This window comes from Microcaecilia unicolor, chromosome 3 (assembly GCF_901765095.1).
Source record: "Microcaecilia unicolor chromosome 3, aMicUni1.1, whole genome shotgun sequence".
NCBI lineage: Eukaryota > Metazoa > Chordata > Amphibia > Gymnophiona > Siphonopidae > Microcaecilia > Microcaecilia unicolor.
The window spans coordinates 199,483,517-199,498,229 of NC_044033.1; the positions used below are offsets into that span (position 1 = coordinate 199,483,517).

Consider the following 14,713-nt stretch of genomic DNA (forward strand, 5'->3'; position numbering starts at 1 on the left):
CCCCCCCCCCCATGGTCGGGCTGCGAGGATTCGGAGGACTGGCAGGCCTTCATGGTCTGAGGAGCCAGAGTCTGGTGCAGAAGTGACTCAGGATCTGGATGATCCCTCCGCGGTGAGGATTTTCCACCGTGATGAGCTGCCAGCGCTTATTTCTGATGCCCTGCAGGCTCTCTCTCTATTGAGGACCCTGCCAGTGGCACAGCCTCCTCTGTGAATCCTAGGATGGCTAGTACCAAAAAGCCTGCTCGAGCTTTTCCTTTGCATGACTCCATCCAAGAGCTTATTTCGGCTCAATGGGCTGACCCCGAGGGACCTTTGAAAGTTTCCAGGGCTATGGGGCAGTTATACCCTCTCAGTGAGGAGCATATGGCTTGCTTTGCTATGCCTAAAGTGGATGCCCTAGTCACAGCTGTGACAAAGAGAACTACCCTCCCGGTTGAAGGAGGTGTTGCCCTGAAGGATATTCAAGACCGTAGACTGGAATCAGCACTTAAACGGTCATTTGAAATTGCAGGTCTCACTATTCGGGCGTCTGCATGCAGTTGTTATGCTGCTAGAGCCTGCCTGGCTTGGTTGCAACAGGCAGTGGAACAGCCCAGTGATGGCGCGGAGCCCTTTTCAGATGTGGCTCCGCGGATAGAGTCGGCCTTGTCCTTTCTTGCTGACGCCCTTTATGATATTGTCAGAGCTTCGGCTAAACACATGGCAGTAGCAGTGGCGGCTTGCCCGTCTTCTTTGGCTACGGCATTGGGAGGCGGACATGGCCTCTAAGCAAAGGTTGGTGAAGTTGCCCTTTCAAGGCCTTCTCCTGTTTGGTGAGGAGTTGGAGAAAATTGTGAAGGGCCTGGGTGAGGCTAAACCCCAGCGCTTGCCCGAAGATAGGCCTCGGCCTTCCTCTAAGGGTGCGGCGGTCCACTCCTCTTACAGACCTCGCTTCCGTGAAGCTCGAAGGTACCGCCCGGGGCGTTCTGCTGGGTTCACTTCTCGTGCCCGTTTTCAGCAGAGGAACTCCTTTTGCTCTGACAAACGTTCCACAGCCACTGGCTCAAGGCCTGGAGTTCAGGGGGGACCCTCTCAATGATGGTGCGCCGGCCCTCTCCTCGAGTCCTGTCATCGGAGGACGTCTTTCCCTCTTTGCCGAGGAGTGGGCCAACATTTTCTCAGATCAGTGGGTCTTGGGACCTGATCAGAGACGGTTACAGAATAGAATTCGACGCCCTTGTAAGAGACGTGTTTGTGGAGTCCCGATGCGGTTCTGCCACCAAAAGGGCGGCGATAGAGGAGACTTTACAAGGTCTGATTCAGATAGGGGCCATGTCCCCGGTACCTCCCGCCGAACATGGCTGCGGCCGCTACTCCATCTACTTTGTGGTGCCGCGAAAAGGAGGGTCTTTTCGCCCTATTCTGGACTTAAAAGAATTAAACAAGTCCCTGAGAGTGCGGCATTTTCACATGGAAACCCTGCGCTCCGTCATTGCGGTGGTACAGCCAGGAGAGTTTCTCATGTCTCTAGACCTGAAAGAAGCTTACTTGCACATTCCAATTTGGCCCCCGCACCAGAGGTTTCTGAGGTTTGCGGTGATGGGAAAGCATTTCCAGTTCCGGGCCTTGCCTTTTGGCCTCGCCACAGCTCCCTGCACCTTTTCGAAGGTTATGGTGGTAGTAGCTGCCTTTCTAAGGCGAGCGGGTATTCGGGTTCACCCGTACCTGGACGACTGGCTCATTCGAGCAAACTCTGCTGCAGAGAGTCAGCATGTAACAGCCAGAGTGGTCTCAGTACTTCAATCTCTGGGCTGGGTCGTCAATTTGGCCAAAAGTCACCTGACCCCCTCGCAGTCTCTAGAATATTTGGGGGCCAGGTTCGACACAGCCTTGGGGTATGTGTACCTACCCGAGCAAAGGCGGTGCAAGCTTCAGAATCAGGTCCGTCTGCTCCTGAGGATGCCCCGCCCGCGAGCTTGGGACATTGTCCAGCTGCTTGGATCGATGACGGCCACCATGGAACTGGTGCCCTGGGCGAGAGCGCACCTGAGACCTCTACAGTATGCTCTACTCCAAAGATGGTGTCCAGTATCTCAGGATTACCAATGCAGACTCTCTTGGCTCCCTGCGGCCCAACTCAGCATGGAGTGGTGGCTCAGACAGCATGCTGCGGCGAGGAATGCCACTGGCGCTCCCCGATTGGTGCCTAGTGGTGACAGATGCCAGTCTGAAAGGCTGGGGCGCACATTGCAAGGGGAAGCATGCCCAGGGTCTATGGACACCCGAGGAGTCGGAGTGGTCCATCAACCGCCTAGAGTTGAAAGCAGTGTTTCAGGCGCTTCTGGCCTTTCAAGTGACCCTGGAAGGTTTGGCTGTCAGAGTGATGTCGGACAACACGACAGCAGTGGCCTACATAAATCGACAAGTCGGCACTCAGTGCAGAGCTCTAGCCATGCAGGCCGAACAAATTTGCCACTGGGCCGAGCTGCATCTACAGTTTCTGTCGGCAGCTCACATTGCAGGTCAGAGCAACGTGCAAGCCGATTATCTAAGCAGGCATCAGATCGATCCAACGGAGTGGGAACTTGCAGACGAAGTGTTCCTGCAGATATGTGCCAAGTGGGGCAAGCCCGTGATGGATCTAATGGCGACAAGCTCCAATCCCAAAGTCCCGTGCTGCTTCAGCAGACGGAGAGATCCTCACGCGGCGGGGTTGGATGTCTTTGCTCAACCCTGGCCTCCGGGCCTACTGTATGTGTTCCCTCCGTGGCCCTTGATAGGGCGAGTGCTCTTGCGGATTCGGCTGCATCCAGGAGAAGTGGTTCTCGTCGCCCCGGATTAGCCCAGGAGGCCTTGGTATGCGGACCTCCGACAGATGCTCGTGGAGGATCCCCTTCAGTTACCTCTGGTTCCCAACCTGTTGTCACAGGGTCCGGTGACCATGGAGGACACCGGCCGATTTGGTCTTATGGCCTGGCGATTGAGAGGGCGCAATTGAGAGGCAGAGGCTATTCCAATAAAGTAATTACCACTCTTCTGCAAGCCCGCAAGCATTCCACTTCTGTGGCTTATGCCAGGATTTGGCGCCAGTTTGAAGTCTGGTGTGCTTCCAGAGAGATCACACCCCTGCGGGCTCCTGTCTCGCAGATTCTGGACTTTTTGCAGGATGGTGTACAAAAAGGCTTGGCCTATAATTCCCTGCAGGTGCAAGTGGCAGCATTGGCCTCCCTGCGTGGCAAGGTTGAAGGCGTGTCTTTAGCTGCTCATCCGGATGTGGCAAGGTTTCTTAGAGGGGTGCTTCGGCTCCGTCCTCCCGTGCGTGCACCTTGTCCAGCTTGGAACCTGGGGCTAGTGCTGAAGGCCCTTCAGGGTGCTCCCTTTGAACCGCTTCGGCGTGCTTCAGAGAAAGATTTGACACTGAAGGCCGTCTTGTTAGTGGCCATTACTTCGGCGAGACGGGTGTCAGAGCTCCAGGCGCTGTCCTGTAGAGACCCTTTTCTGCAGTTTTCAGAGTCCGGGGTCACGGTTCGGACCGTGCCTTCCTTCTTGCCTAAGGTGGTTTCAGCGTTTCACCTAAACCAACCTATTTGCTTGCCCTCCTTTGTCGAGGAGGAGTTTCCAGAATCTTTTGGGCAATTGCACCTGACGTGCGCAGGACTCTGCTGCAGTATCTGCAAGTTACTAACTGTTTCAGGACCTCTGATCATCTGTTTGTTTTGCTATCAGGTCCTCGCAGAGGGTCTCCAGCGTCTAAAGCCACTATTGCCCGCTGGCTTAAAGAATCTATCTTTTCAGCTTATTTGCTTGCCGGCCGGCCTGATGCCTTTAAGGTGCATTCCACTAGAGGAATTTCCTCTTCTTGGGCTGAAACTGGAGCACTCTTTTTCTTCAAGAGATTTGTAGTGCAGCAACATGGGCTTCTAAGCTCTCTTTTGCCCGACATTAGAGGCTGGATGTGGCTGCCAGGAGGGACGCACATTTTGGAGCGCGTGCTGGCGCATGGTGTGGCTTGTTCCCACCCTATCTAGGGATTGCTTTGATACATCCCATCTGTAATGGCTGCATTTGCTTGATGACAAGGAAGGGAAAATTAGGTTCTTACCGTGATAATTTTCTTTCTTTTAGTCATAGCTGATGCAGCCATGATCCCTCCCTGTCTGATGCTATCTGCTGTAAATCTATTTCAGGTTCTGTTCGTGTTTCCTGGAGATTCCGTCCTTGGGAGAAAGTCGGAAAACAGTCTTCAGGATTCTTGTTCAATTAAAGGAGGATGACTTAATTCCCTCCAGTTTCATGTTTTGGAGGATGAGTTTATTCCCTCCGGGAGGATGAGTTTATTCCCTCCAGTTATGTCTCAGTGGAGGATGAGTTTATGCCTTCCGGGAGGATGTTTCATTCCTTCCATTCTGAGTTAATGCCCTTTGTTGTAGGGCCATCGTTCGCTGTGAGGAAAGCTTATGTTATTCCCATTGCGGTTTGCCATACTGCTTTGGAAGCTTCATATACTGAAGAGAGGCAGTGGAGCAAGCTGGTATGAGGCACTGAAAAAAGTATGCTCTCTATCTCCCTCTGCTGGTTGATGGACACAACCCATCTGTAATGGCTGAATCTGCTATGACTTAAAGGAAAGAAAATTATCACGGTAAGAACCTAATTTTTCCCATTGTGATTGTATTAGAATTTAAACCACATTTTCCCTTTGTTGCAGGAAACATTAAACAGGAAAAAATGGACACTACAAATTAACTCCAGAAAACCCTCCCATCCTTGTTTCTAGCACCTAGACTTTGGGACATGCACTGATTTTCTTTATTTTTCTTACATACTGAGATTGAAATCCCAATCCTCTCCATGCCCTACACAACGCACATCTCAATTGTGTTTGTGAACTGTTTGTCTCCACAGCTGAAGTGGAGCTACCTACAATCTGTTTTATCAACTTGATGATCTTCAGTGATCAACTGTGCACTCTCAGCAGTGCATTCTGGAATTTTAAGATTGTGCTTTATTATGCATTGTATTAATAATAATAAAAAAAATCATCCCACTTTATGGAAGTGGAAATTAATACTTTATGTAGTTTTTATATGTTGTAATATTTCTTCAAATAAATCTCTCCTATAAATTACTCATGGCAGTATTCCTGGTTTCTCTCTGAGCTTTATAAGTTTCCCATGTACTTTTAATCCTTACCTTATGTCTCCACCAATCTCCTTACCCTTGATCTTAATTTTGAAATGTAAACGGCTATTTTATTTGTGGTATACTAAATAGTTGAACTGTGAACTATATCTGCTTTGGAAAGATGGTAGATTTTGTACACATGCATTCTGTTTAATGTTGCAGCTTCTTTTTACAAAGGAGGTCTCAGTCAGAAAAAGGGGTGTTCAATCATCCTGTAAAATTAGAACACAACCAGCTAGTCCAAATTCCCTTACCAAGGCAAGGCATGAACTGGAGCCCAGAAGGGAAATGAGGCTCAGGAAAACCAAGACCAGTTGAAAAGGACCTCACTGAGCTGGATTCCAATTGGTCGGACGCAGTTGATGAAACAAGACCCAACCAGTGTGGAATATGCTCTGTCTACCTTTATGTGCTGACTGGCTGAAGAACACATAAGTGGTTTCTAACCGGTGTGCCCCCCAATATTATAATTACAAAGAGTATTCCATAGGGCTAGGGCAATAAAATAAAGAATCTACCATTCAGCTTTTCATTTTGCATTTAAAAGAGCTCGGAAGAACCAGCCAAGGAATATTTACTTGACTAATTTGGTTATATCATACATTCCAACATGAGTTCTTTGCTCATTAAAAGTGGAAGATTCTGGCCCCATATGTTATTACAAAAGACCATTAACCACTTTAGTGGCCACCCCAGTGAGACAACTATCGCATTTTTAGAAAGGTGGTAAAATCGGTTCTATTTAAAGAATATTTTCTAACTGTACCTTAAATTCAACTGAGTTAATATTTTTGTATTTTTCCTGGTTTATTGCAGTCTTTCAATTTGTTACAGCTCAATGTGGGTATCTACTATGCAGGCTACAAAGAACATAATTGTTGACTCCATCCTGTTTCATATATCTTTGAAGGTGCGGTCTCCAGAATTGCGTGTAGAGAGAGATCATACCTCCAAGTTGCTAAGATCCTCCCAAGGAATATCCCTAACAGCATCTCTTTGCTAGAGGCAGGAACATAATCTGATGCTTTTGAAGGGAGCTTTAAAAGCGTATTTCAAATAGCATTTAGAGACCAATCTGGAGTCTTGGACAGGAGCTGTATCTGAATGAGACTGACATTTATTACAAAAATTTGGGGGTTGATTGTATGATTCTTAGTATGTATGATGATTGTGTTCCTATTATTTGCTTATTTAATTTGTGTAAACCGCCTAGACTTGCTTTCAATATAGGTCCAGATCTAGAAAGAGAACAGCACGAGTCAATTTAGGAGAGTGTAAAACCTGGAGGGGGGGGGGGTCCAGCGCTGGAGCTTTGCTCAAGGGAAGCCTATCTCTACTTTAGGAAGCAAATGAAAGGCTAGCTCTTCTCCAAAGCCTTTTTAATAAACTGTTAACTAGCTAGGCCTAACACCAGCTACATGTACTGTATTGGCGCTTGCTTATCCACTCCTCTGAAAACATTTTCCAGTACTTTTTCTGGTTTCATCAGCAGTTTTGAACATGATGTAATGTGTATTGACACTAAGTATATTATGATTATTTTTACTGCTGGCAATTGTCTGTTTGGCTTATTTTCACTGTATACACATGTGGCATCACAAAACCTTATGCTATGAGTTTATCTTGTTAGGCAGACTGGATGGACCATACCTGCTGTCATCTACTGTTAGTATTTTTAAAAGGTGGAAAACTTGTTGGTATTGTTTTGATAACTGTGAAACAACCAAACTTATAAAACAATTTAGTTAAAAAGTTATCTTTTTACGACCATGTTAAAATCTCTGCTCACCTACAAGAGATTGGAAAAAAGTGAAGGATGTAGTTTGCGGGGTTTACTTTTAGGCGAGTGTTGAGCAAGCACATTGAAGAAAGCAGGAGACAGGATGACGTCAAAAAGTTGAAGCCAGATTGGTTAATCTCTGTTTCCCATTCCCCGCGCAGTCGTCATCTAGTACACGCAAAATAAATCCTTACTGAAGAGGAAAAAGCCTATACTACGAGAGGCAAAATAGATCCACTAACATTCTGGCAACAATTCTACACTGATGAATGGACAACACCTACTGGCTTGTTCCTGTCCCTCTATCTCAGCTTGTTCCTGACCGCTTGTTCCAGCTGCTACCTGCCTGCCTGTTAACACATCGAGTAACCTGCCTACCTGCTTGCGAGCCTCTCAGCCATTGACTTACCTACCTGCTAGCTTGTCAGCCATTGACTTACCTACTCGCCAGTCCAAAACCCAGCTTTCCAGCTCTATCTATCTGCTTAACACCTCAGTCACCTGTTAACACCTGTTAACTGCTTAACACCTCAGTCACTACATAGTTACCTGTTACACCTCAGTCACTACTTATGGCCCCTGTCCATGTTCTCTTCCTTGCCCTGTCCCTTCCTAATCTTCTTTCCCCCCCCCCCCCCCACCACTCCCACTGTCTACCACTAAAACTCGCTGCCCTCCCGCCCTGCCTGCCATGGCAATACCCTATTCACCCTCATCCCCCACCACCTCACCATCCCTCTTGTCCCCCTCCTCCTTCCTAGCTCATAACCTTCAACACTACCTTCCTGCCATTAACCCATCCCCATTCCTCCTAAGTACACCCCGTCTTCGCCGCCCGACCTCCCCCACCCTCCTCCGCATTCTCTTGCTCCTCCTCCTGCTATCTGCGGGAGACATTAACCCTAATCCAGGTCCGCCTCACCTGTCCCCATCCTATCCATGCGAACGATTCCGGGATGTCTCCAATCTCGTCTCTATTCCCCTCCTCCCCCCCTCTTCCCTCCCCTTCTCATGCGCCTTGTGGAATGCCCACTCAGTCTGCAACAAACTGCCCTTCACCCACGATCTCTTCATCTCTCGCTCCCTTCAACTGCTCGCCCTAACTGAAACCTGGATCTCCCCAGAAGACTCGGCCTCAGTCGCGGCACTCTGCCATGGAGGTTATCTCTTTTCCCACACTCCCCGCCCAGTTGGCCGTGGTGGAGGCATTGGGCTACTACTCTCGCCCTCCTGTAGTTTCCAACCCCTCCCCCTACCGCAGTCTCACTGCTTCTCATCCTTTGAAGCCCACTCCATCTGGCTATTCTACCCGCTGCCACTCAGAGTCGCAGTCATCTACCGCCCCCCCCTGAAAAATCCTTCTCTTCCTTCCTCACCGACTTTGATGCTTGGCTTTCCGTCTTTCTTGAACCCTCATCTCCGTCCCTCACGCTGATGACCCATCCGACCCTAATGCTTCTAAGTTCCTAACATCCTCCTTCAACCTCCAGCTGTGCTCCACCACCCCTACTCACCGTGATGGCCATTGTCTTGACCTTGTCCTCTCCTCCTCCGGCTCACCCTCCAATTTCCACGCTTCTGCTCTCCCTCTCTCTGATCATCACCTGATCACACTCACACTTCTTCACCCCCCCCCCCCCCCGGTCCAACTTTATCCACCACCTCCAGGAATCTCCAGGCTATTGACCCCCCCCCCCCCATTTTATCCTCTACTATCTCTAATCTCCTCCCCTCCATCATGTCCTCTGAGACTGTAGACAAAGCAGTCTCCGCTTACAATGCTGCTCTCTCCTCTGCTTTGGACACCCTTGCTCCATCCACCTCCCGCCCCACAAAGCGTACTAATCCCCAGCCTTGGCTGACCCCTTGCATCCGTTACCTTTGCTCCTGCACCCGATCCGCTGAACGCCTCTGGAGGAAATCTCGTACCCATTCAGACTTCCTTCACTACAAATTCATGCTATCCTCCTTCCATTCCTCCCTATTTCTTGCAAAACAGGACTATTACACCCAATTGACCAATTCTCTCAGCTCCAACCCTCGTTGTCTCTTCAGCACCCTTAACTCCCTCCTCAAAGTGCCCCCCGCTCCCACTCCCCCTTCACTTTCTCCTCAATCACTGGCTGACTACTTCCGTGACAAGGTGCAAAAGATCAACCTTGAGTTCACTACCAAGCCACCACCTCCTCTTCAGCCTGTAGCCCTATCCAACAACCAACCAACCAAGGCCTCTTTCTCCTCCTCTCCTGAGATCACCGAGGATGAAACCTCCCGCCTTCTTTCCTCCTTGAAATGCACCACCTGTTCCTCTGATCCCATCCCCACCAACCTACTTAACACCATCTCCCATACTGTCACCCCCTCCATCTGTCGCATCCTTAACCTTTCTCTCTTCACTGCAACTGTCCCTGACACCTTCAAGCACGCTGTAGTCACACCTCTCCTAAAAAAAAAAAAAAAAAAAACCACATCACTTGACCCTACCTGCCCCTCCAACTACCGCCCCATCTCTCTCCTACCCTTCCTCTCCAAAATACTTGAGCGCGCCGTTCACAGTCGCTGCCTTGATTTTCTCTCCTCTCATGCCATCCTCGCTCCACTTCAATCCGGTTTTCGCCCTCTACACTCGACAGAAACAGCACTCTCTAAAGTCTGCAATGACCTGCTCCTCGCCAAATCCAGAGGCCACTATTCCATCCTCATCCTCGATCTATCTGCTGCGTTTGACACTGTCAATCATGATTTACTTCTTGCTACACTGTCCTCTTTTGGGTTCCAAGGCTCTGTCCTCTCCTGGTTCTCCTCTTATCTCTCCCACCGCACCTTCAGGGTACATTCTCATGGATCTTCCTCCACTCCCATCCCACTAGCTGTTGGAGTTCCCCAGGGATCTGTCCTTGGACCCCCTTCTCTTCTCAATCTACACCTCTTCCCTAGGCTCACTGATCTCATCTCATGGTTTTCAGTATCATCTTTATGTTGATGACACCCAGCTATATCTCTCCACACCAGACATCACCGTGGAGACCCAGGCCAAGGTATCGGCCTGCTTATCTGACATTGCCACCTGAAGCTGAACATGTCCAAAACCGAGCTCCTCATCTTTCCACCTAAACCCACTTCTCCTCTTCCTCCACTCTTTATCTCAGTTGATAACACCCTCATCCTCCCCGTCCCATCTGCCCGCAACCTCGGAGTCATCTTCAACTCCTCCCTCTCCTCTGCGTATATCCAACAGACTGCCAAGACCTGTCGCTTCTTCCTCTTCAACATCGGCAAAATTCGCCCTTTCCGAGTACACCACACGAACTCTCGTCCACACTCTCATTACCTCTCGCCTTGACTACTGCAACTTACTCCTCACCGGCCTCCCACTTAGCCATCTATCCCCCCTTCAATCCGTTCAGAACGCTGCCGCACGTCTTATATTCCGCCAGAACCGATATACTCATATCACCCCTCTCCTCAAGTCACTTCACTGGCTTCCAATCAGATACCGCATACAATTCAAGCTTCTTCTTACCCACAAATGCACCCGGTCTGCGCCTCCTCACTACCTCTCTACCCTCATCTCCCCCATGTTCCCGGCTGTAACGTCCGCTCACAGGACAAATCCCTCCTTTCAGTACCCTTCACCACTGCCAACTCCAGCCTCTGCTCATTCTGCCTTGCCTCACCCTAGGCCTGGAATAATCTTCCTCAACCCCTATGCCAAGCCCCCTCCCTACCCATCTTCAAATCTCTGCTTAAAACTCACCTCTTCAATGCTGCTTTCGACACCTAACCTTTCGAGAAATATAGTATGCACTATCAGATTGACTCTACACTTGTCTTTTAGATTGTACGCTCCTTGAGCAGGGACTGTCCTTCCATGTTAAATTGTACAGTGCTGCGTAACCCTAGTAGTGCTTTTAGAAATGTTAAGTAGTAGTAGTAGAGTAGTTTAGTAAAAATACTTGGCATGTTTGGAAGGAGACAAAATTCAGGAAGTTGGCCTAAAGCATAACCTACCCAGTCTGATTTTTTAAGAATGGCTGTATTCAATAAGAGGGGCAGGCAGTACTTAATGCAAAAGTTGATACTACTACTACTATTTAACATTTCTAAAGCGCTACTAGGGTTATGCAGTGCTGTACAATAGTTGAATAGTCACCTCATGTCATGTTGAACAATCATGACATCATTTTATAACCATGCACCATCTAGACTGAAAGCCCACCTCTTTAACATTGCTTTTGACTCGTAACCACTCGCCTCCACCTACCCTCCTCTCTTCCTTCCCGATCACATTAATTGATTTGATGTGCTTACTTTATTTATTTTTTGTCTATTAGATTGTAAGCTCTTTGAGCAGGGACTGTCTTTCTTCTATGTTTGTGCAGCGCTGCGTATGCCTTGTAGCGCTATAGAAATGCTAAATAGTAGTAGTAGTAGTAGTAGTACTACTTAACACTTCTAAAGCGCTACTAGGGTTACAGTGCTGTACAGTTTAACAAAGAAGGACAGTCCCTGCTCAAAGGAGCTTACAATCTAATGGACAAAATGTGCGGCCAATCAAATTGGGGCAGTCTAAATTTCCTGAATAAAAGTAAAATGGTTAGGTTACATTCTAGGTTTGAGTTTAGTTGTTCCATTTTTGGAGAAATTACAGTGGCCACTAGTTGAGGGTTGCGGACTATAAACGTATAATAGAAGCCTGAGGCCAACATCATAGCATGTTACACAGAAGCCCTGCCCTCCTGGCTGCTTTTAAACATAATCTTGGCAGCAACAATCCTCACGCTCACGTGTACACGTTGTTATGCTCATAAGCTGTAGACAGCTGCCTGTCCTGTTCGAGTTTAAATATTGCAACTGAAACTTGCAGCGCGTCCGCTGCGCAAACGGTGCACGCCGGCACCGCATCGCCTCTCTATGGCGCGAAGAAGTAGCGGCACATCCGGGTTCTTCTTTCCGCTTCTTCTCTATGGTCCTGGGCGGTTTCCTGTGTTGTGCTGCTGACGTCTCCTCTTGGCGCAGGCGCGTTAGTGGCACATCCGGATTCTTTCCGCGCCGTCGTCGCTCGCGCTGAGGAAGGAAACGAACCGTGCAGCGATGCCGACCGGCGACTACGAGTGAGGAAGGCGCCTGCGGGGTTTAGTTGTCGCGCTCTTGGTCTGGGGGGGGGGGGGGGATTTCGCGCCTTACTCCTCCCCCCCAGCCCTCATATATCAGGGACGAGAGGGACTGGTGATGGTGGGGCCGACAGACAGTTGGGTAATAGAATGGAGTGGGGGCACTGGGGCTGCGGTCACACACGGTATCTATAACTAGCAAACTGGAGGCAGGAGCGTAGCTTGGGTTTTCTACGCCCCCGCCCTCAGTCAAAGGATTTTTTTTTTTTAATTTAATTTTCAATTCAAGTAAATACTTGTACAGAAAAGTATACTTTTTCACATAAATTTCAATTTCTAATAATTATAATATAATTATTAAAGAAGCAACAAAAATAGTAAATTATATACTCTCAAGTCCTCCATTTTGAAATCCAAGATTTACGAAAAGTGGACTTTTTTTTAAAGTCTGGTTTGGAAGGGTTCTGGGGCCTGAGAGTGATTTTTGGTTTTTTTGGGGGGAGGGGGAGGGTGACCGGCCTGGGAGTGAACACATCATTTTGGGATTAGGAAGAAGGGAAGATGAGGCCTGGTTATGGATTAGGGGAGGAAGCTATTTTTGTGTTGTTCTTATTAAAATGTTCAAATAAACTACAAAAAGCAAGAGAAGGTTTGAATAGATAACATCTTGCCTTTTTCACATCACCCTAGTTTCTCAGTACAGAGAGCATGGCAGTCTCTGCAGGGCACCAGTGCTCACTTTTACATGTTTTAAATGGAAGAATTTCCCCCCTTTTCATGCTTTCATTTTGTGGTGTTCCCATGCCCCACCTTCTTCCTAGTCAGTGCTATGGAATGGAGGGGTGGGGGGGGGGGGGGGTGTAGAGCCCTTCCGGTACAATGCTCAGTTTACCATCATAAGATAATATATTTGTAAAGCAGTCTGGGGAATATGGAGTGATTCTTCATGTAGTAGCGTAATGGTTAGTACATTGGCCTGAGAACAAGGGAACTGGGTTCAGTTCTCTGACTCTGGGCAAGTCGTTTAACCCTTCATTGCTCCTGGTACAAAATAATTGCCTGTATAGAATATGTAGACCACTTTGATTACCACAGAAAGGTGGTAATATCAAATCCCATCCCTCTGCCTTTCCTTTACTAAAGGACTTTATGACTTGTTTTTCTGCAGCTCAAAACCCAGCTGGGCTGACCAGGTGGAGGATGAGGTTGATGAAGGTAATGGATACTGGATTTTCTATTCTTTAAATTCCTAAAATATATGGTAGATGCCATGCTGTGTTCAGGATTATAAGGCCTAATTTTGAAGCTAGAATAGTATCAGAATTCAAGAAAGCTTAAAACAAGCACAAAGGGTCCTTAATCGCAAAGCTAGGATCTCTCGTACTAGGACACGTCTGATATTGTTTTTACTTGGCCCACTGGTAGGAGATTAAATACATCCCTTTGACTGTTTGTTGGTGAGGTGGTTTATATATTTTGTGCATAAATTTGATAGCGATTAGACAGGTTGTACTACTACTACTACTGTTTAACATTTCTAAAGCGCTACCAGGGTTACGCAGCGCTGTACAATTTAACAAAGAAGGACAGTCCCTGCTCAAGGAGCTTACAATCTAAAGGACAAAAGTGCAGTCTATCAAATTGGGGCAGTCTAGATTTCCTGGATAGAGGTACAATGGTTAGGTGCCGAAGGCGACATTGAAGAGGTGGGCTTTGAGCAAGGATTTGAAGATGGGCAGGGAGGGGGCTTGGCATATGGGCTCAGGGAGTTATTCCAAGCATAGGGTGAGGCGAGGTAGAAAGGGCGGAGCCTGGAGTTGGCAGTGGTGGAGAAGGGTACTGAGAGAAGGGATTTGTCCTGTGAGCGGAGGTTACGGGTAGGAGCGTAAGGGGAGATGAGGGTAGAGAGGTAGTGAGGGGCTGCAGATTGAGTGCATTTGTAGGTTAGTAGGAGAAGCTTGAACTGAATGCGGTACCTGAACGGAAGCCAGTGTACCAAGGAGGTTTAATAAACAGGAGTGGAAATGAGCCTTAGTCCACTGTAAGCAAGGAAGCCAATTTCTAAGTTTCCCCATCTGTATTGTATACAGTGTATTTAGTTTTTAGTGTAGATAAATGAGCACAAAATAGAGTTTAAAATTACTGTTTCTACCATCTATAATAATTTTTAAAGCTGTTTTAGTGATATTCAATTGTTTCATGATATTTATATCTACATATGGGAAGCTTTCAAATAAATTAAAAAGCTGTCCAATAAGTAACAAAAAAAAAAAAACTTTTGTTCTCCACCTTTTAAGGCACTGCCTATCCAATTGAAACAGTTTTAGACTTGTTACAGATGGACCAACAATAAAAAAAATGACAATGTGGATGCAGCAGCTCATATGTTTGCTTGCTTTGTTTTGAGTGAATGGGGATGATGGCTGCACTGGGAAGGGGAAACTTAGATTGGCCTAATTGGTTTCAGCGTTCTGACATCACTTCATCTCCTGTCTATTAAACCTCCTTGGGTTGTACAGGCCTTATTTGCCATCAGATTTGAGGTTTCTTGACAGTGATATGGGTGTTGAACTTTTCCTTAAAAAGAAAACAATTCTTTATATTCAAACATGAATTGTGTCCTCTTCATTAAATGATATGAAACATAACCACA

At 47.6% G+C, this 14,713-nt stretch overlaps 2 protein-coding genes across 2 annotated transcripts in view; both read left to right on the forward strand.

The window, feature by feature from the left end:
* DNMT1 (DNA methyltransferase 1) overlaps positions 1-5,110 on the forward strand; it is a 103,992-nt gene extending 98,882 nt beyond the window's left edge. The window contains exon 34 of the mRNA XM_030197082.1: positions 4,691-5,110. Coding sequence (XP_030052942.1) covers positions 4,691-4,728 — 38 coding nt within the window. The 3' untranslated portion in view covers positions 4,729-5,110. The remainder of the gene's footprint in view (positions 1-4,690) is intronic.
* Positions 5,111-11,954: 6,844 nt separating this feature from the next.
* The window catches only part of EIF3G (eukaryotic translation initiation factor 3 subunit G), a 44,343-nt gene continuing 41,584 nt past the window's right edge, over positions 11,955-14,713 (forward strand). The window contains exons 1-2 of the mRNA XM_030197087.1: positions 11,955-12,060; positions 13,229-13,275. Of these exons, the coding sequence (XP_030052947.1) occupies positions 12,041-12,060; positions 13,229-13,275 (67 nt within the window). The 5' untranslated portion in view covers positions 11,955-12,040. The remainder of the gene's footprint in view (positions 12,061-13,228; positions 13,276-14,713) is intronic.